This window comes from Saccopteryx leptura, chromosome 1, assembly GCF_036850995.1.
Source record: "Saccopteryx leptura isolate mSacLep1 chromosome 1, mSacLep1_pri_phased_curated, whole genome shotgun sequence".
Taxonomy (NCBI): Eukaryota; Metazoa; Chordata; class Mammalia; order Chiroptera; family Emballonuridae; genus Saccopteryx; species Saccopteryx leptura.
In genome coordinates, this window is record NC_089503.1 from 221,967,794 (window position 1) to 221,994,198 (window position 26,405).

General features: G+C 37.1%; 1 protein-coding gene across 2 annotated transcripts in view; it reads left to right on the forward strand.

Moving 5' to 3' along the window:
• Positions 1 to 26,405, forward strand: part of LOC136406750 (uncharacterized) — an 80,008-nt gene that overhangs the window by 9,228 nt on the left and 44,375 nt on the right. The window contains exons 3-12 of one of the 2 annotated variants that reach the window (XM_066386876.1): positions 238 to 307; positions 2,922 to 3,052; positions 5,733 to 5,821; positions 8,445 to 8,544; positions 11,870 to 11,913; positions 13,215 to 13,292; positions 15,209 to 15,405; positions 20,150 to 20,214; positions 21,701 to 21,807; positions 24,304 to 24,415. In XM_066386876.1, the coding sequence (XP_066242973.1) occupies positions 238 to 307; positions 2,922 to 3,052; positions 5,733 to 5,821; positions 8,445 to 8,544; positions 11,870 to 11,913; positions 13,215 to 13,292; positions 15,209 to 15,405; positions 20,150 to 20,214; positions 21,701 to 21,807; positions 24,304 to 24,415 (993 nt within the window). The remainder of the gene's footprint in view (positions 1 to 237; positions 308 to 2,921; positions 3,053 to 5,732; positions 5,822 to 8,444; positions 8,545 to 11,869; positions 11,914 to 13,214; positions 13,293 to 15,208; positions 15,406 to 20,149; positions 20,215 to 21,700; positions 21,808 to 24,303; positions 24,416 to 26,405) is intronic. The other variant, XM_066386886.1, reaches the window with a different exon arrangement.

Below are 26,405 nucleotides of genomic sequence, written 5' to 3' on the forward strand. Positions count from 1 at the left end.
ATTATATGCTTACGTGGACTAAATATCACAAAAAGAGTAAGGCAAAAAGAAAGCAAGGTGTCAGACTTACCTGAACTTCTTATAAACTGATTAGTTCTTTTCAGACAACATAAATATTACAATTAACATTTAAAATTTAATTAGCCTTGTAAGTAACTAAAGCATGGGTTAGTCGGTTGCCTTTGAGTTGCCCGAATACAGTTCTCAGTGGGTGATGCATTTACTTCTATGTTGTAGGACTTAGGCTATGTTCCTGATTTTGTACAGACTGCCATGGCTCCGTATATAAAGGACATTCACCAAAAAGGTAATTTTTAAAATGTTTGTCATTAAATCACCTTAATTTCCTGTATTTAAATGGCATGTCAAATTTTAAGAAAGAGGATATATATTTGTCTATATTAATTTATTATGTTTATATATGATATAGTCGCTGGAAGTAAATAATAACTCAAGGAACATTCAAAAAGGCTTTATTAGCCACGTTTCTGTGGTTCTGAGGAAAGAAGGCAGTGGCTGTCAGGTGAAAGATTTTAAAATATCGCCCGTATTAACCCACCATCATATTTGGGTTGATTTCATCAGAGAATTAGAATTGTCCCGGTTCTGTTTCTCACTCCGGATCTCTGGCTCAGAGCAAATCTTATTAAGGTAGCTTCCTGGAGTCAGGTTGAAATTTGTGGCTATGGGACACATAGAAGCTGCTGATCATACTTGAACCACATCTGAGACTCTGGTTTCATTATCACAGTTCTCTGATTTATTGGGCTAACAAAGAAAATCTTTTGCAGTTGGGTCCTGAGGTAACTTCAAGTGGCATTACTCAGTGTCTCTTAAGTACTGAAAATATATCTCTGCTTAAGAAAGACAAATATCTTACAATATGTTGTTGTTTAAGATCTTTAAGGTGAAAATCTATAAGATGAGGAGCGTTAAATAATTATTAGTGTGATGTAGTTATAATGCACCCTTTAGTTTTATTGTTGATGCATCTAAGCATATACTTTTGGAGGATCTGTTTTCTAAAGTATTAATTTTCCACTAGAGGGAGCTATATGCCCTTTAAAAAAATAAGTTATCCTGAAAAAGAGTAAGGCAAAAAGAAAGCAAGGTGTCAGACTTACCTGAACTTCTTATAAACTGAAGTATTGGTAATAAATTTGTTATTTGTATAGTAGCTTTCATTTTGTAATCATAAAATGTAGTTAACAGAGCAGAGTGTCTGTTGTTCTTGCGAGGTGCTAAATGCAGAGTTAGATACCATAGTACAAACAAGGTGGAGGACAGTAGCAGTTCTTGGATGGGAGGGTGGAAACTAGAAACAGATTTGAGGGAGGGAGTTTCATTCATCAGAAGTATTGGTTGAAGGCATTGTTGGGAAGGATCTCTGGGGGGGGGGAAGAATGGACATAGAGGCGAGCAGGAATGAGCTTAGGGAACCCCTAGAAAGGGGAGGGACGAGAATGAGATACATACATGAAGAGATGGGAAGCACCGGGATAGTGCAGTCACCAGAACCCACGAAAGATGGAGTTTTAAGCAAGTATTGGTGCGGCGGAGGGAGGCAGGAAGGAGACTGAGGTTGGATTCAGATGCATCTGAATCATTTGAAGAGAATGAAAACAGAGAAGAAAATGGTGTACTTAAAGGACTAGTGGGTGTAAATGCTAATCATTTATACTTAGTAATCATTCTCTGGCTAGTTATAGGAGTGGTTCAGCAGAGCATTCAGAGCCTTCTGAAGATTTTGTCTGGTGGCCGTTCTCCACCCACACAAGTTCGTGTAGCATAGAGTTGGACTCCACAGACCATAGCAGACAGGGAGTGGGACGAGCCAGGTTTCATCCTGCTGCTCCCTGACAAGCTGCATGACCCTGGACAAGTCGCTTAACTTCTTTGCACCTGAGTTTCCTCATCTGGAAATGAGGTGTTTGGATTTGGTCAAGGTTTCTTAATTTGGGGCCCAAGGGTGGGCTTCAGGGAATCTGACATGCCCTTGAAATTATAAGCAAAGAAATGTTTTTCCGACTGACCAAGCGGTGGCGCAGAGGATAGAACGTTGGACTGGGACTCAGAGGACCCAGTTTGAAACTCCGAAGTTGCTGGCTTGAGCATCTGGTTTAAGCAAGGCTCAACAGCTTGAGCCCAAGATTGCTGGCCTGAGCAAGGGGTCACTCGGTCTGCTGTAGCCTCATGGTCAAGGCACATATGAGAAAGCAATTAACAAACAGCTAAGGTGCCACAATGAAGATGTCATCTCTCTCCCTTTCTGTCTGTCTGTCTGTCTCTCTCTCTCTAACAAAAAATATATATAATATATATATAAAAAAATATATATATATATAAAATATATATATATATATTTCCCTTCCAAGGAGAAAATTCATAGCTTTTATCACATTCTCCAAAGGATAATGAATCTTTAAAAGGTAAGAACTCCTGGATTAGGTGATCACTAAAGTCCTCTGGACTTTAGAATTCTGGAATTTTGAATCTCTAACCTCAGTCATTCTGTAGTGTTCCACGTGGCCCGTCTCAGCAAATCACTGTCAGAGATCAAATTAAAGATTAGAGCTTTTTAAATGTAATTGATCGGATCGTCCTCTCTAGAGAATTATTTAGAAAATCCAGAGAATGTTTTAGATTAACTAGTCATTGTTTTTTAGTAGCCCACAGATATTTTTATTAAGACCCAATGGTTACATCTCTGTTCCTATCAGTTACCAGCCATGTATCCAACGAGCATAAACACCAGCGGTGGCTTCAGCCACTTAAATATTGTATATGGATGTCATTGCCTTTGGTGGGTTTGTTTCTAAAAGGAAAAACAAAAAGGGTGGAAAGAGAAAGCAGCTGGTAGAATGGAAACTAGTGATTGAGCTCCCGTCAGAGTCGCTGCTGCAGTGTTTCTCTTCCTGCAGGTGTCCGTGTTGTCAGCAATGCTGGGGGCACCAACCCTCTTCTGTGTGCCGCTGCACTTGACAAGATGGCCAGGAAGGCTGGCGTTGACTTGAAAATAGCAGTGGTCACTGGAGATGACATCATGGGAGAGGTTATTGACATTTATGTGATATGCTCCTAAGCAAGAAGCCATTGTATCAGGGGATAAATGACTAGGATTGCTTTGGTCTAGTTATTGGATTTGGGTTTAATTCTTCGGACTGAGCTATAGAAATCTCTTTCTAGTCGGTGTCACTTTCGTCTAGAAAATTTGGGATGTCAGCTGGCTGGGTTGGTTATCCATTTACATTTATAAACCACTTATGTGTGTAGTATGAAAGATTTATTGATTCACTGAAGACAGTATTTCAAATAACCTTTGGACCCTTCCTTGGACATAGAAGTCTAAATTGAAATTGTGCTTCTTACAAAATGTGAAGTTATTTAGCACAAGTCATTACTTGTCTTTCTCATCCTAATATCACTTGGATTCCAGCTGATAGATTTTGCTGCACTTGATACATTCTGTGTCACACAGGAAGGGAAATAAAATTAATAGATTTTTTTATTAACACTTCAATGTCACAAGCTAGACGTTTCAGGCAAGCATCAGGCTTTTCATTGGCTCTGTTTCCTTAGTACTGTGAGCATGGCTCCCTGTGAAATGCAAAGGGTGTAAAATCCCACTTGTGAAACACAGTTTTTGTGGGTCCTTAGATACTTATACTGCCTTTCAGGGACACACAAAAATCAATGGACTCATTTGTGTGAGTGTGAACGGAACAGATCTGCCAATTAGCTTTATCTTACTAGAGCCTTTGGCCTCCCTCATACAGGCCTGCAGAGTGTCCTGTCTGTGCAGGTTCAGATTTAAGATTTGTGGAGATAACTTGCACAGCTGTCCTTTTTCTGTGTAAACAGCATGTTTTGTTTTGTTTGTTTGTTTGTTTTGTATTTTTCTGAAGCTAGAAACGGGGAGGCAGTCAGACTCTCGCATGTGCCCGACCAGGATCCACCGGCATGCCCACCAGGGGGCGATGCTCTGCCCATCTGGGGCATTGCTCTGTTGCAACCAGAGCATTCTAGCACCTGAGGCAGAGGCCATAGAGCCATCCTCAGTGCCCGGGCCAACTTTGCTCCAATGGAGCCTTGGCTGCAGGAGGGGAAGAGAGACTCAGAGAGGAAGGAGAGGGGGAGGGGTGGAGAAGCAGATAGGCACTTCTCCTGTGTGCCCTGGCTGGGAATCGAACCCGGGACTCCTGCACGCCAGGCCGACGCTCTACCACTGAGCCAACTGGCCAGGGCCTAACAGTATGTTTTTAATGTATCTGCATTCACCTTTTGACTGCTGTGAGTGATTTTGCTGCCATTGCTGTCCATTGATTTAAATATGAGCGTGTGGCAGACTCTTGCTTGAATGATCCCAATGTGATGACAAATATGTAAAACTTTACCCAAGAGAATTACACTGCAGACCTGTTTTTCCCTTATGGAAAGGGAAATAGCCCTGGAGAGAATTTAATTGGTCTATAGAAAACTTGTATGGGAATAGTAATAGCGTGAAACAGGTCCCTGCCTGGAAATATCAGAATTTGACCTTTAATAGCCAAAACCCTGCTTCCTCCTGTTCTAATAGTAACTGAATACAACATGAAATATATACTTGTCATAATATATCACCTGTTTTCATGTGCATATATATATTATGTTACATATTACAGATATATTTTATTATAAATATAAAGCACCAAATCCCTGTTGGTGACGTGAAGATAGAGCAGCCACAGCTTTAACCTTTGGTGGTGAAGTTGCCTTTTGCTTTGGTGCTACTCCGTGCTGTGGACAGTCTTCAGGGGAACAGAAAGTGTCCTCAGCAACTTCAGAGCCTCTGTGAGGTGATTACATGTTCCTTTTATGAATGACCACATCTAAGCGGCTCCCCCTGGTGCTGTGGCGGGTCACACAATTTCCATAACTGTCTGTCTAGCCCAAGCCCCTTTTTTGAGAGGGGGGTTGTAGAGATCTCCCCATAAGCATGCTCTCTCTCTAATGCTTTGGTGCTTAGCCTGGGAGGACATACCTGCCTCAGGAGTCCCTGGATACATAATTTCATGGTTATGGGGAGAAAATAAAACAAAACTCGTGTCTTTCAGGGAAATGTGTTGATATGTTTTATTCTTAGCTTTGGCTTGATAGAAAGCGTGATTCTTTACTGGAGAGAAATTGCTATAGGACCTTTCATATTCTGCACATCACTCTTTAAGAACAAGAAGAGATTATACACGTATTTACACCAGTCTTGTGGGATTGATACTATCAGTGTCCGACTTTAAAGGTGAAGAAACTCAGAGAAGCAAAGAGAAGCCAGGTGGTTTGCCGGGGTCCAAAGCCCACCTGCTTCACCACGAGGCCTCACTCAGGCTTTCTTGGTCGGGTTCCTTGCCTCCAAAATGGGGCTTGTGATGCTTGCCTTACAGGTTGTTTGGAAAGCTGAATGAAACACTGTATGACAAGTGCCTGAAATAGAATACTTTTTTCAATGCATATTAATTTTATGATTCCATTAATGAAATGTATAGGAATCTACTTATCTATTACATGTTCTTTATTGTTTTAGCATATACAGGTTGGGGCAAAAGTAGGTTTACAGTTGTGAGTACACAAAACATAGTTTATTGTTATATTATTATTATTTTATTTTCCATATGAACAACTGTAAATTTGCTTTTACATAATAAAAAGTAAGCTCTCTATGAATAGACTTTAATAGTCTTTTTGTAAAATGTTTACAGAAGGAGAGTCTGCAAGGTTCGGCTGTTACAGATATGGAGAGTGGGAAGAAATTTCCAGACACCATTAAAAGCATGAATGTGTACCTTGGGTAAGGTCTTTTCTCTAATATACTTTATTCCTCCCCCCTCCTCCATCCTTCCAGGTATAGACAAACATGTGTGGCCTCAAAGTTGATCATTTAAAAAGCCTTTTTCACAGGGTGCCAGGTCGAAGCAGATACTCTTAGGAGTAGCAATGGGACTTTCTTAGGAGCCACCATAGTTTGTAGCTCCCACAGCATTCAATAGTCCCGGAATAAAGGAGGCAGACATTCTCTGACCACTGTAGCTGCTACAGTGGTGTCCCCTTGACCCATCTAAACCAATAGCAAGACTGAAAGAGGAATTTGACTTTAACCCTTGGGAGTTGAAAGCTTTGGTTGTAAGAGGTTGGAAGGATGGGGCTCCGTGTACTTGGTCTGTCGGAGTACACAGACTGCTTTATAGCTCCTGGCAAAGTGCAGGTGTGTGCGTGCTGGGGGCGGGGCGCACACACTGAGTGAAAACATGATGCAGCCCTCAGTGAACTGCCCATGGACCCACGAGAGGGATGTGCTGTCATGCTTTACTGCCTCCTACTGTTCTGTGTGTTCTGCCGGGCAAGGGATTCTCCTTCTCTCTGAATGCCTAGAACCAGTCACAGGTCTTTCCCATAGAGGGCTCTCAGTAAATGGATCCCGATCAAACCAACCAGCTTAGTGATTTAGACTGAGAATGGTGTTCAGACTTGTTTTGTAGGAGAGGCCTGCTGGTGTTTTGCAGAGCCGTTCAACTTAACACAACCTAGCACGAATGCCCTATTTCTCTCTCTGCTTAGCCAAGACTTTTATAAAATGTAGTGGAAATTCTACCTCCTGCTCCTCCTCTGAAATCACATGGCACTTAGTTCAGGCCCAGGACGCTCAGTCCCCTAGCTAGATGCCATGTCCAGAATGTCCTCTCCACCTCTGTGTCCCTAGCTCCCGTTATAATATCCCATACCTAGCTGGTGCTCAGTAAATGTTGAGTCTAATAATGGATGGGGGGTGTATGATGTTGAGAGAGGCTATGGAAATGCAGCAAGGCAGGAATAGGAATAGGACTAGCAGGTGTTTTTGAAAACAACAGTTTACTTTGTTTTAGATGTAAGAGTTCCTCCAAAGTAATGGTAATGACTTGAGAAGTAAAATGGCCCAGGAAACAAGTGGACGTGGTAGTTCTTGAAAACTGAGCCTTTAACTGCTTTTGTTTGTTTGTTTTTTAAGGAAAGAGAGAGAAAGAAAAAGGGAATGGAAGGGAGGAAGAGGGAAGAGAGGTAGAACTAAAAGGAGGGAGGAACCACAGGGAAACTTACCTGTCTTAGCCGAGGGCTCTTTGTGGGGAAACAGTGTCTGCCCTGAGACTCTGTGATCACAGACCTGCCTTCACGTAGGTTGATGTTCATGTACTTTCATAGTTGGAGAAAACTACAATCCAATAATGTAGTTAGTAATTTAATTTAAAAAGATTATGGCTGCTAGAATCCCCAGCACAGTGGGCAGAAACAAATGCCTATCCAGATGTTTCATCAAAAAGGCTGCTCCACAGATAAAGCCTCACCCAAACTTAATAGGAGTTTACAATATGAAATTTCAAAACCTATGTAAATGTCCATGGACTTCATAAATTGGAATGATTCAATGCAGAATGGAATAAGCATGTTAAAAATGTTTAAAGAAATAAAGAAGGAATAAAAACCTGGGCAGGGAATAGGCTTTCACAAAAGGCTTAGATGAATTTGACTAGAAACCAAATGAGCATCATCCTGAGTGCAGGGGCTGCCAGTTCGATCCCCAGTCAGAGCACATACAGGAACAGATGTTCCTGTCTCTGTCTCCCTCTTTCTCTCAAATCAATACAATAAACAATTGGAAAAAAAAGAAACTAAATGAATTTTATTGATCAAACATATAATCATTGAAATTATTATCTAATCATTGAGATTAGATACAATTAACAAAAGATTAATGAATTGGAAAATGGATCTGAGAAAATTACTGAGAGTGCAGCCCAGGTTAAAAAGATGGGAAATGAAAGAGAAGTTAGAGCTATGTGGGTAGAATTATAAGTCCTAACATTCTATCCAATTAAGAGTGCTAGAAGAGAATATAAAGAATGGAGGGAAATTAATGTCCAGAGACAGTGGCTGAGCATTGTTCCCGGTTAATGAAACATACAGTATTTATCCACAGGGTCAAGAATAAGAGTCAATCCCAAACAGATTAAACAAAAAGATATGAGTGTAACTGTCTAAAACCAAAAACTAACATTGTAAGAGCATCCAAAGAGAAAAGACAATACACAAACATCAGTAATTAGACTGATCACACACCTCTCAACAGTAAATTAGATAACAGAGGATTGTGAGATAATATTCGTGAAGTGAAACTCTAGACTGACATTCTAGAATTGTATGCCCAGATAAACCAGCATTGTAGAAGGGGTGTATGCTGACAGAATACAGTTCCACAGGAAATAATGATTTTAAAAAATAATGATGAAAGTGTCTAGAAGAGTGTTTTTGTTCATATCATTTCATGCCTGGAATTACTAAAAGCATAATTAAGTCATTGGACACAATGATAAGCAATTTTTTTTTTATTCAAAAATCTGACCTGGGTTAAAAATAATAACCGGATGTTCTGTTTCCCAAAGGGCAAGACCAATAAGCAGAGCCCTGGACCTTGGAGCTGATGTCGTCCTGACTGGGCGCTGCGTGGACAGTGCTGTTGTACTGGGACCCCTCATTCATGCTGTAAGTTTATGGGGAAAACATGCTTGTCACCTCCAGATGATCACCTTTGTTTTGCTTACTAACACACATGTAATTTTCTTTGGCCATTACAAAGTGTGTTTTCAGGTGCCAGTTTGTTAACTTTGAAATTTTAAAAACAAGCCAAAAATGAATAAATTTCTTTCCTATTAGAGATTTAATACATCTAGTGTACCAAAAGACACACAGCAGATTTCAAATTTGATTTTATAGAACAATGATATTCCATTAAAATATGGTAGAATAATTTGTTGTTGACCAAATAATTCAGAGATGGCCATGTGAAATTGGTTTAGATACTGATATGTGTGGTTGGTGTAATAACATCTGCACCTTTTTATTTAATATCTTGGAATCCTTTAGAATTTTAAGGCTATTAAAAGAGTCTTCTTTTTTGTGTGTGTGTAAGAGAGAGAGAGACAGACAGGCAGGAAGGGAGAGAGATGAGAAGCATCAGTTCCTTGTTGTGGCACCTTACTTGTTCATTGATTGCTTTCTCATATGTGCCTTGACCTGGGGGGGCTACAGCAGACTGAGTGACCCCTTGCTCGAGCCAGTGACCTTGGGCTCAAGCTGGCAAGCCTTGCTCAAACCAGATGAGCCTGCGCTCACTCTGGCGACCCCAGGGTCTCGAACCTGGGTCCTCCGTGTCCCAGTCCGATGGTCCATCCACTGCATCACTGCCTGGTCAGGCTAGAAGAGTCTTTAGAGTTTGAGGACCCTTCTATATGTTTGGGGACTATTTTGCTTATGTTAATTCTTTAATAATAACTTTTCCTAAAATGAGGTATATTAATCTTTTCCTTGGTGTGCCTCCATTTAATTCCTTAGGGCAGTGGTTCTCAAAGTGTGTGCCAGGGTGCACTGGTATGCCGTAGAAGATTTCCAGGTGTGCCCTATGGCAGTGGTTCCCAACCCCTGGCCGTGGACTGGTACTGGTCCGTGGGCCATTTGGTACCGGTCCGCAGAGAAAGAATAAATAACTTACATTATTTCTGTTTTATTTATATTTAAGTCTGAACGATGTTTTATTTTTAAAAAATGACCAGATTCCCTCTGTTACATCCAAGACTCACTCTTGATGCTTGTCTCGGTCATGTGATACATTTATCCATCCCACCCTAAAGGCCGGTCTGACCATGAAAACATTTTCTGACATTAAACCGGTCCGTGGCCCAAAAAAGTTGGGGACCACTGCCCTATGGCATTCCAGAGAAATATGTACCTGTTGGGGACCAAAAAACCAACTGAGGGTTGGAGTCTCGATTTTGGGGAGACAGAGGTGTGGGGAATTGGCTGTAAGCTGACAGTCAGCCCAACACTCCACCTCACTTGCCTAATTAGGTTGCAAAAGGCTGTTAAGCTGTGGTGCTGGATTGTTTACACTACCCCCCATGTTCCCCAGAAAGACTGGAGGTAAGTTTCTTCTATCCTTTGTTTGGTGTAAAGTTAAGATGATATGTATGGTGAGGGTTTTCTGTACTCAACACAAGTAATAGTAAAAAGAGAGGAATTCTTCAATGTGTTGACAAGAAAATGAGAGTTTGCCTTTCAAATATATGCCCAAATATTGAAGAAATCACTAGGACACATCAGGCTCATGTTTCTTATAAATACAAGAATGAAAAAACTTAACACATTCACGCCGGGACCTGCTGAATTTACTAAATCTTACTAAAAATGTATCTATATAGTATATAAAAAGATAACTATTTTGTCTTTTTTTTAACCTCCTTTTTTTTACAAATTCTAAAAATTCTAATAACTCAAAAATGTAACATAAAAATGTTTTTTAATGTCAGAATAAATTTAATGTTGTTGTATTTATTTTGTTTAATTACCATAAAAGCACGCTTGGGCTTTATATATTTTTTCTTTAATATTTGACTTAATTATTATAACATATTTCTCAGAAATTTGTATATAGTGCGCCAACAATTATTTGTAGGATTTTAAATGTGCCCCAACTTCAAACAGTTTGAGAACCACTGCCTTAGGGACTTGCTTGAGGTGTATCAGGACAACACTAACAAACTGAGCTACCCGGCCATAGTTATTCTTTATCTCTCTAAATATTTTTTATGTCCCTCTCTCTCCTCTGGGACCCCAGTTACACATATATGATGTCACATAAAGTTTTCCAAGAGCTCACTGATGCTCTCTTTATGTTTGATATTCTTTTTTTCTCTCCATGAAACTTAAATATTGTAGTTTCTATTGCTATGTCTTCATGTTAAATAATCTTTTTTTTCTGCAACGTCTAATGTGCCATTATCAAAATCAGTTTGTTTTTTTGTTTCATCTCTAACTTACAGATTTTATCTTCAGAAGTTCAGATTTGGATCTTTTTGTGCTTTGATTTTTAATGTGTTTTTATTTTCAAGACAGAATACAGTTATAGTAATGTCTAAGAATGTTTTAATATCTGCTTATGTGTAGGATCCGGGTCTGTTTCAATTAATAGATATTTTTCTCAATGTGGGTCACATTTTTTTTTTTTTTGCATATCTGGTAATTTTGGGTTGGATGTCATACATTGTAAATTTTACTGTTTTGGTTGGTGGATATTTTCATATTCTCATAAATATTTGAGCTGCATTTAGTCTAGGTCTAATAATTTCCTATTATTCAAGACTTTTCTGAACACTCTACCCATTTTCCTATAATTTAGGAGGTTTCCTAGTCTGGCTGGTATCAATAGGCACTATTCCCAGACTAGAGTAGCTTTTTCCCACCCATGTATTGGCTAGTTCTTTGCTGAATACTTGAAAGGGCCCCTGTTAAGATCTCAAGAGTTCTCTATCTGTACGATTCTCTCTATGTGGTAATCTAATCTATCCTGCAAACTCTAGTCATCCTGGCCTCCCTAGACCCTCAGCTCCTTAACTCAGGATCTGCCAAGTTCCATTTGGATTCCTCCTCCTAACACTGGGCCTGGAAACTCAATCATAGGCTCATCTCATTTGTTTTGCATTGCTTGGGGATCACTGGTTTTTGTTGCTTGATGTCCATTGTCTTAAACACTGTTGTTTCATATATTTTATCTGGCTATTTTGTTGTTCAGACAGTAGCTTAAATTTGTTCCAGGTCATTTTATTTTTTCCAGAGAAAAATTCTACTCCAAGATTTTATGAGAAGTTTTGTCAAATTCTTCATATAATTTTGTAATTGAATCTATGCAGTAATTTTGAATTGTACTTTAGATCAAGTAGGGTGTTAATCACTTTAAACACATACTATGGAAAGATTCTATAGTTAAATGGATAAATTGTAAATAAAATAATTTTGTGGACTTTTTTTCTCATAGTTTGGTTGGAAAAGCAACGACTTTGATTTATTAGCAGCTGGAAGGTGAGTCTAAGAACAATATTAGTAGAAATTTTACCCTTTTAACTACATTACAGTAAAATTTACTTCAGCTTTTTAGAAATTGAAATATATGTCTGTTAGATCATTTTTAATATATTTAAGCTGAAATAATTGTATTTCCTTAGTTCTGCAGATTTAAAGCTAAAAAAGATGTCACAAAGGCTGAAGAAATTTTATGAAACAAAGTAGCCATCATTTATTGAGTACCTACTGTGTGATAGGCACCTCACAAAATTAGTTTTTATTCTCACAATTTACAAATTAGGCAGATGCTGTTAGTCCCATTTGGGAGAAGCAGGAATCGGTATGCAGTAGGGTTATGTAACTTGCTCAAAGTCACAGAGCTAGTTGAGTGGCAAAGCCTGGATTTACACAGCCCAAATAACTGAAACCCAAAGTGTTTATTATCCCATGTTGTCAACTCTATAAAAGAGCTTCAGATATTCTAGATTTTTGAAGAGGAAGCTTTAATAATAAATTTATTGATAATTTTTAGTCCATTAACGTATAAAATAGGACGATAATATTTTATACATTTTTCTCCCCTATTCTACGATACAATGGCACTTGAACATCACATATTAGCCTGATAGCAGCTTACAGTTTGAAGCACTTTGCAGTGTTCATGGGGCTGTGACATATTTTTATCTCAGTTTAATTCTCACAGCCTTGCCAGTAACACATTAGCCCTAATTCTTATCAAAGTCTGTAACTTGGCCTCTGTTCCTGTGATTCTTAGATCAGGGTATTTTCTGTTATTCCAAGCTAGTCTTTTGGCATCATTAGCTTATGTTATTAAAACAAACAAAAACAGCCTGACCAGGTGGTAGTGCAGTGGATAGAGTGTCAGACTGGGACAAGAGGACCCAGGTTCAAAATTCCGAGGTTGCCAGCTTGAGTGAGGGCTCATCTGGTTTGAGCAAGGCTCACCAGCTTGAGACCAAGGTCACTGGCTTGAGCAAGGGGTCACTCGGTCTGCTGTAGCTCCCCGGGCAAGGCACATATGAGAAAGCAATCAGTGAACAACTAAGGTGCTTCAACGAAGAATTGATGCTTCTCATCTCTCTTCCTTCCTGTCTATCTGCCCCATCTGTCCCTCTCTCTGTCTCTATCACCCAAAAGAAAAAAATGACACCTATATAAAGTAACCAAGTTTCTTCCCACTTTTATGACAATAGCTTCAAAAATAAAGTTTTATTTATAACATTTTTTTTTATATTTGGGCAGGTACTGAAAAATTTGTTCATCATATTGATGTTATTTTTTTGTTGTTTTTTGTGTAGCCTTGCAGGCCATCTCATTGAATGTGGCGCTCAGAGTACTGGCGGAATATTCACGGATTGGCATTTGGTGCCAGACTGGTAGGAAGCTATATTTTATGTGTGTGTTTGTATATATATGTTATACTGTGGCATACAACATCTATATTTAGAAATTTTATTTTGTTTATTCAATTATAATTATTGCTATTTTAATATTTGTGTTATTTTTTTATTTGTACTGTAATTGCTTTTTATTTGTATTGTGAAACACAGACAAACTTTATATCCTAGCCATCATCTTATTAGGATCCAGAGCTAAGTTTCAGGAGGATTTTTTCTGGCATGTTAAAAAGCCCACTTTCCTAAAATAATATATGGTATTTTTATATTCCTATTATTATGGCTTATTACTAGACTGCACTTTGTGCCTGTTGTTGGTTGAATTGCACTCCCAAAGATATGTTGCATTTCTAACACCCAGTACCTCAGAATGTAACCTCATTTGGAGATAGAGTCTTTAGAAAGGTAACTAAGTCAAAATGAGATTATTAGGGTAGGCCCTAAGCCAGTAGGCCTTTTGTTCTTATAAAAATAGAAATTTGGACCTAGCAAAAGACACATACAGAGGGAAAACCATGCAAAGACCCTGAAAAGACAGAGTTAGAGTGATTCATCAACAAACCAAGGAACACCAGAAGCTAGGAAAAAGGCAGGGAAGGATTTCTCTGTAGAGCCATCAAGAGAGCATCGCCCTGCCTGTAACAGCACCTTGATTTCAAACTTTAGTCCCTGGAACTGAGATAATAAATTTCTTTTGATTTAAGCCATCCAGTTTTGGGTACTCTGTATGGCCGCTCTAGCAAACTAATACAGGACCTAAAATAGAAATAGAGTCTTTCTCTTTTAGGACTGAGTATACCAAATATACTGAACCTTGAAATTTCAGGACATGCTGCTAAATTACTTTTCCTGCCATCCTATTCCATCCAGGGCTTTATTGTTAGAAGTTTCTTGATCTGAACTCCAGGAGGCTCCTACAACGTGAGCCGGCTTACTAATAAGAAGCTTACAACGCATAGGCCTTTGCCTCTAGTGTAAACTAGGAATCTACAGATGACATGCAGACAGACGCCTGTCCATCTGGAAAGTGGCAATCTCCTTCCAGTCTTGTCGCCCACTCTTTCTCTCAACCTGGTCTAGAGCTAGGCAGGCGCTGCTCACTCGTCCTCTCCTCCTCCCGGGCTGTGCTGTGGTGCCCGCCTGGTGGGAAGCAGTAAGAACATCAGACTTACAGCACGGCTGGGAAATGCTCAGCCCTCTGCTCTTACAGGTCTGTATTCTCTCCCCCAGGGTCACAGGCTATAACTCTATAAATGACCCTGTATTCCTCTATTCACTTATCTTCTTTTAATTATCTTGTGTTTCTTAGTGAACAAAAGATCAGCTTTACAAGTAAGAGGTTCTTTGAAAGCTGAGGCCCAGGTTTCACCAGCTTGGGTTTGCAACAAAATTAAGTGGAGGAGGGGAACCCAGCTGCTCCCGATGGAGTAAGCCATGCTCACTCTGAGGCCCACCAGGCACCAGAGGAATCGGATGGGACAGGATTTAATGATGTGTAGCCATCTATGGACATCACAGCTCCTCCAGTCTCATTCTCCTGACTTCTTATTCTTGAATATCATGCTGCATCCAGTGGTTCTCATCACTTTCACATCAAGAGGAGGTAGAGACCCTTTCTAAACCTTCTGAAAAACAGCATCTGAATCTCTATACTAAATATTATATTTTCCCATTCCTCTCAGTATGATTTCTTTCTCTTTGGCTCTCAGACCTTATCCATATTCAGTACTTATCACACATTAATAAGCCATCATATGATTTTAAAAGGTAATATAATATGTAAAATACACAGTTTGGTCTTACTGTTATTCATCAGAAGTATTGTTTGGTGTAATGTAATATCTTTTCCTGAGGTTTTCTTCTTCTGAACCATAGTGTTTCTGTTTTTCACCCAGGCACAATATAGGATTTCCTGTAGTGGAATGTTTTCCTGATGGACAGTTCATCCTCTCCAAGCCCCCTGGTACGGGGGGGTTGGTCTCCTTTGGGACAGTGGCTGAGCAGCTATTGTATGAAATTGGTGATCCTAAGCGTTACCTCTTACCTGATGTGACTTGTGATTTTTCTCAAGTCTCTATTACTGAAATACCAGGTCAGTGACTCATATGGTTTTGCTTTTAAATGTTACTTCTGCTCCCTCTCCCTAGAAGTTTTTAACCTAAAATTATAATTATTTTAAAATCTAATACCATTTCTTCTAAGCCAAATGTGTAAATAACTTGACAACTCTATGATGTCACCAATGACATATATTAGATGGTCAATGAAATGAAGTGGGAAAGAGATTTTGTTTAAGTTGGCTTTTAACATATTTAACAATTTGGCAAAAAAAAAGTGTCTTAATTAGGTGGTTAGCTAATAATTAAGTCCAACATTAGTTTTCTGTGAACTTCCAAATCATTTTACCCGTGTCTCCCATATAGAACTGAATGACTTCAACTTCATGCTATTTACTTATTGATATATTTTTTCCTGTGTCTTCTACTACATTGTAAACTTCTTGAAAATGGAACTTTTATCTGGTTAATTTCTGTGTCCTTTATGATCCCTAGTACAGCACCTTGCAAATGATAAATACGAGCTAAACATTTATTGAGTGAATGAACAAATACATGCTGTGTTCAATTAAAACCACTTGGCAATACATTAGAAAGAGAATATAGATATGTTACAGAGAAACAAATATGCTCTTCAATTTAAGAAGCAAAGGACACACTTAAAGGCAGGGGTCCCCAAACTATGGCCCGTGGGCCGCATGCGGCCCCCTGAGGCCATTTATCCGGCCCCCGCTGCACTTCCAGAAGGGGCACCTCTTTCATTGGGGGTCAGTGAGAGGAGCATAGTTCCCATTGAAATACTGGTCAGTTTGTTGATTTAAATTTACTTGTTCTTTATTTTAAATATTGTATTTGTTCCCGTTTTTTTTTTTTTTTTTTTTTTTTTTTTTTACTTTAAAATAAGATATGTGCAGTGTGCATAGGGATTTGTTCATAGTTTTTTTTTTATAGTCCGGCCCTCCAATGGTCTGAGGGACAGTGAACTGGCCCCCTGTGTAAAAAGTTTGGGGACCCCTGCTTAAAGGTATATTGTGAGGCTGAGGACAGGAGACAGTGAGAAATAGAGGAATGCATTTTCACTCAATCCCTCTAGAATCCTTTGCTGAATTCAAAATACGTAACAGTATTTTATAAAATGAAAGTGTTTTAATTTGTGAACCTAGAAATTATGTTTTAAATTTTGTGTATATCTTCACTGTTATTCTTCTGAAACTTTTTTAAAAATATGAAGGTTTTACCCAAAAGAAAATCTAAACCTCTTGCTTTACCAGTTCAAACAATATTGACTAATGATTGTTCAATTTAGATTTTTTTTCAGTGATTTAGTAATTTTGTTCCAAAGGAAACATTTCTCTTGACTATCTATATTTGCCATGAATAGTCTACAAATTGTGTACCTTAAATAGCATTGTTAGTAATTGCAAACTAAAAACCATCTCTATTTAGGTAGGTAGTAAGATGATATAGGCATACCTTGGAGATACTGTGGGTTTGGTTCCAGACTCCCACAGTAAAGCAAATATAGCAATAAAGCAAGTCATAAATTGTTTTGGTTTCCCAGTGCATATAAAAGTTATGTTTATACTATACTATAGTCTATTAAGTTTGCAATAGCATTATGTTTTTTAAAAACAACATATATACCTTAATTTAAAAATACTTTATTGCTGCCTAACTGGTAGTGGCACAGTGGATAGAGCATCGACCTGGGACACTAGGGTCTTCAGTTGGAAACTCCGAGGTCACCAGCTTGAGCATGAGATCTTAAACATGACCTCATTGTTGCTGGCTTGAGCCCAAAGATCACTGACTTGAAGCTTAAGGTCGCTGGCTTGAGGCCAAGCTCGCTGGCTCAAGCAAGGGGTCACTGGAGTGGCTGGCGACCCTTGGTCAAGGCACATATGAGAAGCAATCAATGAATGAGTAAAGTGCTATAACTACGAGTTGATGCTTCCTCTCTCTCTCCCTTCTTGTCTCTCTCTGTACCCCATCGCTAAAAATAAATAAATGAATAAATGAATGAATAAAATACTTTATTGCTAAAAATGTTAGCCATCATCTATGCCTTCAGTGAGTCATAATCTTTGTGCTGGTAGAAAGTCCTGCCTTGATGTCTATGGCTGCTCACTGATCATGGTGGTGGTTGCTGAAGGCTGGAGTGGCTGTGGCTGTTTCTTAAGTTAAAGCAACAATTATGTTTGCTGCATTGAATGACTCTTGCTTTCATGAGTGATTTCTCTGTAGAATGTGATGCTGTTTCCTAACATTTTAGCCACAAAAGAACTTTTTTCAACATTGGAGTCAGTCTTCTCAAATGCTACTGTTGCTTCACCAAATAAGTTTATGTAATTGTTTTTTTTAGTGTGTCAGAGAGAGATGAGAAGCATCAGTTCTTCATTGTGACACCTTAGTTGTTCACTGATTGCTTTCTCATATGTGCCTTGATGGGGGAACAACACTTAGAGGCCATTGTAGGGCTATTCATTGGCCTGACTTTAATATTTTTGTGTCTCAGGAAATAAGGAGGCCTCAGAAGAGGGACAGAGAAGGGGAATGGCTGGGAGTGGAGCAGTCAGAACATACACATGTGTTATTAGTTCACTGTCTTATATGGACACAGTTCATGGCTCCTCCCAACAATTACAATAGTAATTCAAATATCATTTATCACAGATCACCATAGCAAATATAATAATAATAAAAGACTTTAAACTATTGTGATAATTACCAAAATATGATATAGATAAAGGAAGTGAGCAAATGCTGTTGGAAAATGGCACCAATAAACTTCCTGGGCCCAGGGTTGCCACACACCTTCACTTTGTGAAAAATGCAGTATTAGTGAAGTACAGTAAAGGGCAGCATAATAAAATGAGATATGCCTGTATCCATTTATTAATTCTGATGTTCCTCTCCTTTTTCTATGTCTCTATAATACTGTTTTTAAATATATAGTTTAAACAAAATATACAGTATCACATAAAATGTAGCAACTTAAGCATTAAATATCGAGAACAACCAAAATTGATCTACTGCTTCTTTTCAGAACATTCCCAAGGATATTATCTTAGTCATCTTCCTGAAAATCATCATCATTGCCTTTATGCAGTGCACACAGCCTTGTAAAATTTATAATTTGTATTTATGATGATCAAAAATGCAGTGGTCATAATGCAATATAAAGTGACTTCAATTAGTATATTTATTCTTTTTCCACATCAGTCTTTAAAAAATAATAATAAACTCTCAGTGAACTTCTACCCTGTAAATGCCCTGATACGACATATTTGAACTTACCATGAACTTTCATGTGAACTTTTACTTATCCTCTGAGAAATATAACAGATGGAAATTAGGCAGATTTTTCAAATATTTTTAGATGTCGCACTTTGACATGTTTAACCAAGACAGCAAGGCCAACTATCTCTTTCCAGTGTTTACTTTGCTGACTTTATGGTACAGCAGGCTCTTTAGTTATATTATATGCCTGAATTAAGAGGTTTAGTTATATTTGGGTTTGACTGCTTTCTTGATTCTATACCAATACTTGTAAATACATTTAAAGACAAAGCTAACTGGGTCATAAAGTTTAAGAAATTCTAAGAGACCATTATTGAACCTATTGAAATAATATTGTTTCAAATCACTTAGATACTAGGGCCTTTTAAAGATTCATTTTAGGTTGTAGAATATGAATCAGCTATTATTTTTTTCACTTTGAATAGTCTGTAGCTAGGAATTCAGTTCAAAATGCACAGGGTTTCTGAATGGTCACTTGAGAAAGAAAGAGAAAAATTAATTGAACACTAACTATTATATTACTGTTGCCATGTGTGAGATAGGCTCGGTATAAGTATCTAATCTTTACAGCTCTCTTTCAAGGTAGTAGTATGCTTATTTTACAGAAGGGGAAGGGAAACAGAGAGGTTGAGTAATTTGCCTAAGAACACACAGCTAAACTGGGAATCGAGGTCTTCCAGATTTTAAAGGCCTTGCTCCTTCAACAATTTTGTGCTCCCAGAAACAAAATGTTTGTTTGGTCAAATAGATACTAAAGATAAAAGTGTGTTAAAGCTATAATGCCTTTATAAACTTTGTTTTCTTTATATTTATCACACAATATTGTTAAATAAGTTAGATTAAAAACTCTCAGAATACTGTCAGTGATATGCAGATGATAACTAAGATTTTTGCTTCTCTTGAAAATTACCTATTGTCTTCAAAATTATGATACATCTATCACATTTACCAAATAATGCAGACATATATATTATTTACCTACTGATATGCATCTTCTTGCTTAGAATCAGTTCTTTATTAACACCCACTTTATTCTCATACTGTAATTTATTCATCCTGGATACTGTTTTTTAGATGTTATTTAGTTCAAAGAAAGATTATACTTACTGGATATACATGTATAAAATGGCACACAACTGCATTTACAAGATAAGAATGAGTCAACTGTATTAGGCTGTAATTAGCCCAACTTTACTGACATTTCACTAAGTAATGATAATTTTATTGGTGAGACTGATAAAGAACTTATTTCACAAGGATGTTTTCAGAAGCTTGAAAGACCTGCTGTGATCTTGTCAAGGATATAATTTAAATAGATAGCAAGTTAAAATAAATTGCATTTCTTGTTTTATGGGAATTGGTAATGTTCTTCATTTTTTAATTTTTTAGTTTTTTTTTTTAAAGAACAGCTGTGTATTAAAAGTAATGAACAGATTTTGTATTAAAATATGTGATCCTGTTTTTCCCTTTAATGTTTAGGTATTGAAGGTGGAGCAGTGCGGGTTCAAGGAGCAAAGGGGTCACTTCCTTCTTCCTTTTATAAGGTCTTTTCTGTGATTTTGTTACCTGATTGTAGTTCAGAGAGGAAGCACATTAATTTCCCTCTGTACAATAGATGGTGGGGGGTTAATTAGACAAAAAGTATTAATTTCCTATAGAAAGTAGGCAGAAAACATGGGTGAGGATAAGCCCACAGACTGTCTTTGGTCTTTTGATACTGGTAAGGCTGATTGGTATATGTAAATTCCAGAATTTATCATTATACTTAGACTATGACAATTCCTTAAATTGAAGACAATCGTTATTTATATGAAACTAGAGGTATATGTGGTAGGTAGTATCACAATTAGAAAGCATCATAGAGAAGGATCATAGGGCATGTTTTGAAGAATTAGTACAGAGAACATATATCTGTATGATATTAAAAAATAATGTTACTGGTTTGGATGTGATATGTTCATTGCAGAAAACAAATTTAGGCAATGTGCTTTTTTTTAATCCTGTTGCTTTAAAAAGGCCCTGAAGTGATACTGGTCCTAAAAATAAAACATCAGTTAAAAAACAAAGCAAATTGACGTATTTAAAATGGATTTTTCATAAATAATCTACACATATTTTAATTAGGACTTTTTTGATTGCAAGTGACAATTCAAAAGAGCATAAACAAAAAAGGGTAGCAGTCACATGCCAATATAAACACACATATTTAGATATTTCAGTTATATAAATTTAACATAGGAACATTTCCTCATGATTAAATACTTTTAACATTATTTCAGAAGTGCTCCTTAGCATTCTGTTATCAGCATATATCATAGTTTACTTAATTATTATATCCTTGTTGGACGTTTAGATTGTTTTCAGTAGAGTATTTCTAAATTCTCATCCCAAGTACAAGGAAAAGCTTGATTGGAGGCTTAAAATAGCAATGCAATTTAAAGCCATGAAAAATATTTCTCTGAATTCAGAAATAAAGGTCAAATATAGTTATGATTAATTAGTTATTTAACTATTGAAATTTTAAAATAATTTATTGAGCTCAGTGTTGACTCAAAAGTAGTTTTTAAAGAACATCTGTCTTACAATGAACTTTAAGTCTCAATTTACTCTTGCATTGTTGATCTTTGTTTTTGGCTTGGTAATTGGGATATACCTTCACGCCTGGGCCAGTTTCTTCCATAATTTTAAACAATACTCATAAGATCTATACTAATCTTTGTAGAACTTTGTGAAACATACTGTTTCACTAAAAATAAAGCTACAACTCAGATTAAAAGTTTTCATACATTTTTATAGCTTTCTACAATAAAATTACATTTTTATGATAACCATGACCATATATTTTCAAAGCTTTCACGTTACCTCTATGAAAATCATTATTTCATTTAAGAAAAGACCACTTTATATATTGATGTACATACTTGGAATAGATAAGTTAGTTTACGTATAGTAGTTTAATGGTCCATTTTAAGGCATAGTTTTGTTGGCATAGATAATTCCATTGTTTCTGTTTGTAACCTGTGTCAGCAGGTAAGTGCTTGTTACCATGACAGTTTCAGAGCAACTGCTGTCTGCCCAATGGGAGGGCCAAGAGCAACTGAAAAGGGAAGGAGAACGGCTGAAAGCATTTTGAAAAGGTTTGTACAATACATGAAACAAAATGATGAGTTTTCCAGTCTCTAAATGTAAAGCATGTTAGTGACCAAGTTATTTACCAGGAATCATTCTTATGCTCACCTAACATTTTCCCTGAAAGCATTTATTCATTTAGTGCATTATACATAAACTACAGTACTCATACAGATGATCCCTGTCCTGGAAATTGTACAGTTGAGTGGGCACAGATACCTAGAAAGAGGTATTAAAAAAAGTTTTATGGATGCTAAAATCTACTAGAAATTCTATACATTTTTTTAACCTAAAGACTGTGTTTAGAAAGTTAACATAATGCACACAAACAATAGGATTCGAAGTAACTGACCTTTTCACAGGTCACATAGTACCTACAAGTATTTGGTGTCTAAAGATCATTTAGTTTGTTCCAGAAAGTTCTCTTTTAGAAGAAATGCATATAAAGAAATTTCATAATTTTTCTGTAATCAAATATAACAACTTTCATAAAATTGCTGCTGCTTGAATCAAATCTTTTACATCTTACCCACAGGAGTAACACTCCCTACTGTGTCATGTATTTAAAGCATGTTATTGAGTTAATTATGAAAATCTGAATTAAAGATTCAAACTCCTCTTAATAAAAATAAATAGGGATTAGTGAGATATAAAAAAACAAATTAGTGCTAATTTCTTTTTTAATAGGAAGGAAATGATATCAAATAATTTCATTATCAACAACGGTGATCATAAAACATTTTAAAGTGCAAAAAATTTTTTAACAGGAAAATGAATGAGAATAACCCATTGGCCCATCACTTGATATAGAATCCAAGTATTTTTAAATTAAAAACAACTACAATTCAAATTTTTATTTCTATCTATATTAATTAATTCTCTCAACTAACATTTGAATCACTTACTACATGTCATTCACTTCTGGGCCCTGGGTATATGGTTATAGCAGACAAGGTGGCTATTCACATGGAGTTTAGTATGTGAATAGACATTAATAACACAAAGAGTCGAAAAATTCTTTGAATAAATATTAAAGAGTGTTAGGAAAAAGAATAATAAGGGAACATAATTTAAATTTAGCAGTTAAGGAAAGCTTTACTAAGTGATTTTTAAACAGAGAAACCTAAAAGAAAACTACTTTCTTAGGTACTTAAATAAAATGAAAATATAGTTACATGTCACAATATCTGACACACATTATTCAGTAAATATTGTTAAATTAATAAATTACTATTCCAAAAGTCAGAAAACAACATAAAACAAGAGTCAAGTCAAAATCATAGTTGTGTAAATAAATATAAATGTTATAGATTGCTCAATGAAGAGATAGTCTCTAAGAACAGATTAAAATCAAAGTTTAACTAAGTGTTATAATGCCCATTGAAATAAAACAATTGGCCTGACCTGTTGTGGTGCAGTGGATAAAGTATTGACATGGAATGCTGAGGCCACTGGTTCAAAACCCCAGGCTTGCCGGGTCAAGGAACATGAGAGAAGCAACTACTATGAGTTGATGTTTTCTGCTTCCCTCTTCTCTCATTCTCTCCCCCTATTTAAATCAATAAGTAAAATCAAAAGAAAGAGAGAGAGAGAAAGAAAGAAAGAGAAAGAAAGAATGAAAGAAAGAAAGAAAGAAAGAAAGAAAGAAAGAAAGAATAATTGAAAAAGTGAAAAATAACAAGATATGCAAGAAACAAGAAAAAGTGAGAATGTAGAAAAGGAACAGGAAGAGAATGAGAAGGAAAAAAAAATAAAAGGAAATGACATTGATAGTAAAGTAGGATTTAAATGGCATGAAGTGGATCATACACAATAAAGATCATGTGCAGTGTGATGTGCTAAATAACATAGCAGTGAGAGATTTAGTTCAGAACTGTTAGATATCTAAAGAGAAATAGAAATATAATTGCTGTGGAAGATTTTAATAGATCTTAATAGCTATCAAGTTGCCAAAAAAGAACATAGAGTATTAGAATAATATAATAGTGTTGAATTAATAGCTACAAATTGAACATTTTCCCCAAAAGACAAGTATGCACCCTGTTTCTAAGCATCCTCAAGGCTACCTTAATCCATTTCCTAAAGTAGAAATTTTACAGACTACATATTTTACAGACCACATCCTTTGACCATATGTAATGCAACTGATTAGTAATAAACTTTAAACAACAAAAAACAAACTCAAATCCCTTAGAAATATAAAAAGTACTTGCATGTGTAATTATTGAGTTAAAGGAGAAAACTCTTCAACTTCAGACTGTTTAGAAAATAAGAACATTAGGGCTATGACATACCAAACATAGTTTGAAGCTAAAGCTAATATTTAGGGGTGACTTGATACCCATAAGTGTCCTAAATTGCCCTAGTCCTTGAACTGTAATTATTATTGACATCCAAAATGGGTGATCTTTATCAGGAACCCAAATTAAGGGAATGTTGAAATTGATCAACCATAAATTCACAAGGTTTTTGGATTTTTTTTGGTCACATATACTTTGCTGCAGAACTCGTCTTATGTTTGAAGAAGCTGGCTTAGAAGATTATAGTGAAGTTCATGTTCAAATTTTAGGGTCTGAAGAAACGTATGGAGCACAGGCTAAAGCGAATTTAAATGGAGTAAGTAGCACAACACATTTCTTTTTTTTTTAATGTTTATTTTATTGATTTGAGAGAGAAAGGAAAGGAGAGAGAGAAACAGACAGAGAGAACAGGAACATCTGTTCCTGTATGTGCCCTGACCGGGGATTGAACTGACAACCTCTGCTTCAGCATGATGCTCTAGCCAACTGAGCTATCGGTCAGGGCCACACACATTTCTTATCCCAGTGTAAGTGGTTTGCAAAATTCTTAATCATGATGAAAGTATTTATTATAAAGACCAACTTGACTATGGTTTAATGGGTTATGAGTTTTGGGTTACTTCTGTTTCATAGTGTGTATTTTTTAAATCTATGTTCTATGACAAGTTTGTTATTCAATTTGAATTTTCTATTTGCCTACTGTAAAACTCACCTCAATTCAACCATCCCCTTTCTTTCTTATCCACCCTTAATATTTGAGTTACTTTTAGGCTCTTGGATGTCAGTATCTTCAAAGGTGTTTAGAGAGCTATGAATATTTAAATTTTTACTTTTTTTTTTTTTAGTGAGAGGCAAAGAGAGACAAACAGAGGGACAAACAAGAACAGACAGACAGAAATGGAGAGAGATGAGAAGCATCAACTCATAGTTTCAACACTTTAGTTGTTCATTGATTGCGTTCTCATACGTGCCTTGATGGGGTGGGCAGGGCACCAGCTGGCCCAGAGACCCCTTGCTCAAGCCAGTGACCTTGGGCTCAAGCCAGCAACATTGGGCTCAAGTCAGCGACCTTTGGGTTCAAGCCAGTGACCATGAGGTCATGTCTATGGTTCCATGCTCAAGCCCACGACCTCGGGATTTCAAATATGGGTCCTCAGCATCCCAGGTTGACACTCTATCCACTGTGCCACCACCTGGTTAGGCATAAATTTTTAACTTCTGATGAGTTCTTAATATATGTTGTTTTTAGCAGCACAAATAATATTTCTTCCATTCTTATGGGAAATTTTCTAGTTATTTACTAGAAAAGGGATAAGAGATTCAGACTTGCTTTATGCTTACATTAAAAATATTCAATATGGCCCTGGCTGGTTGGCTCAGCGGTAGAGCATCGGCCTGGCGTACGGGGGACCCGGGTTCGATTCCCGGCCAGGGCACATAGGAGAAGCACCCATTTGCTTCTCCACCCCCCCCTCTTTCCTCTCTGTCTCTCTCTTCCCCTCCCGCAGCCAAGGCTCCATTGGAGCAAAGATGGCCCGGGCGCTGGGGATGGCTCCTTGGCCTCTGCCCCAGGCGCTAGAGTGGCTCTGGTCGCGGCAGAGCGACGCCCCGGAGGGGCAGAGCATCGCCCCCTGGTGGGCAGAGCGTCGCCCCTGGTGGGCGTGCCGGGTGGATCCTGGTCGGGCGCATGCAGGAGTCTGTCTGACTGTCTCTCCCCGTTTCCAGCTTCAGAAAAATACAAAAAAAAAAAAAAAATTCAATATATAAAGCATGTCAAATCTATTGTGAACACCCATTAAAAATCAATTTCATTGATCTAATTTAATCTAAGCATTTTGAGATTATTTTAAAAATATGAATGGTCAAATTAAACATAAGTAAGTCTTAGCAATGTCTCATTAAATTATGGATAATTTGACCTTGTCTAACTAGTCAAGGTCTATCATATGATATATTTATCTCCAACAGCATTTTTCAGATGTATCTGATATAACTTGCTATTCACAACTCTAACCCTTTTGAATAACAGTTAGAACTTTCCAAAAGTCATATTCACAAAGATTTGACCATTTTATTTTTTCTGGATTATTTGTAGATCTTTTGGCCTATTGTTACTTCTTTCACTTAAGTGTTAAATCAAAGATGAAAACATGTATGGGAAATAACAGTAAAAACATTAACAATTGCAACACTAATTGGGTTAATTAATATGGGCCAGGAACTATTCTAAATCCTTTGTGGTTGTTTAGTTCTCATAACACCCCTTTTAGGGTATATGTGTTGTTATTTCCACTTTTATAAATGAG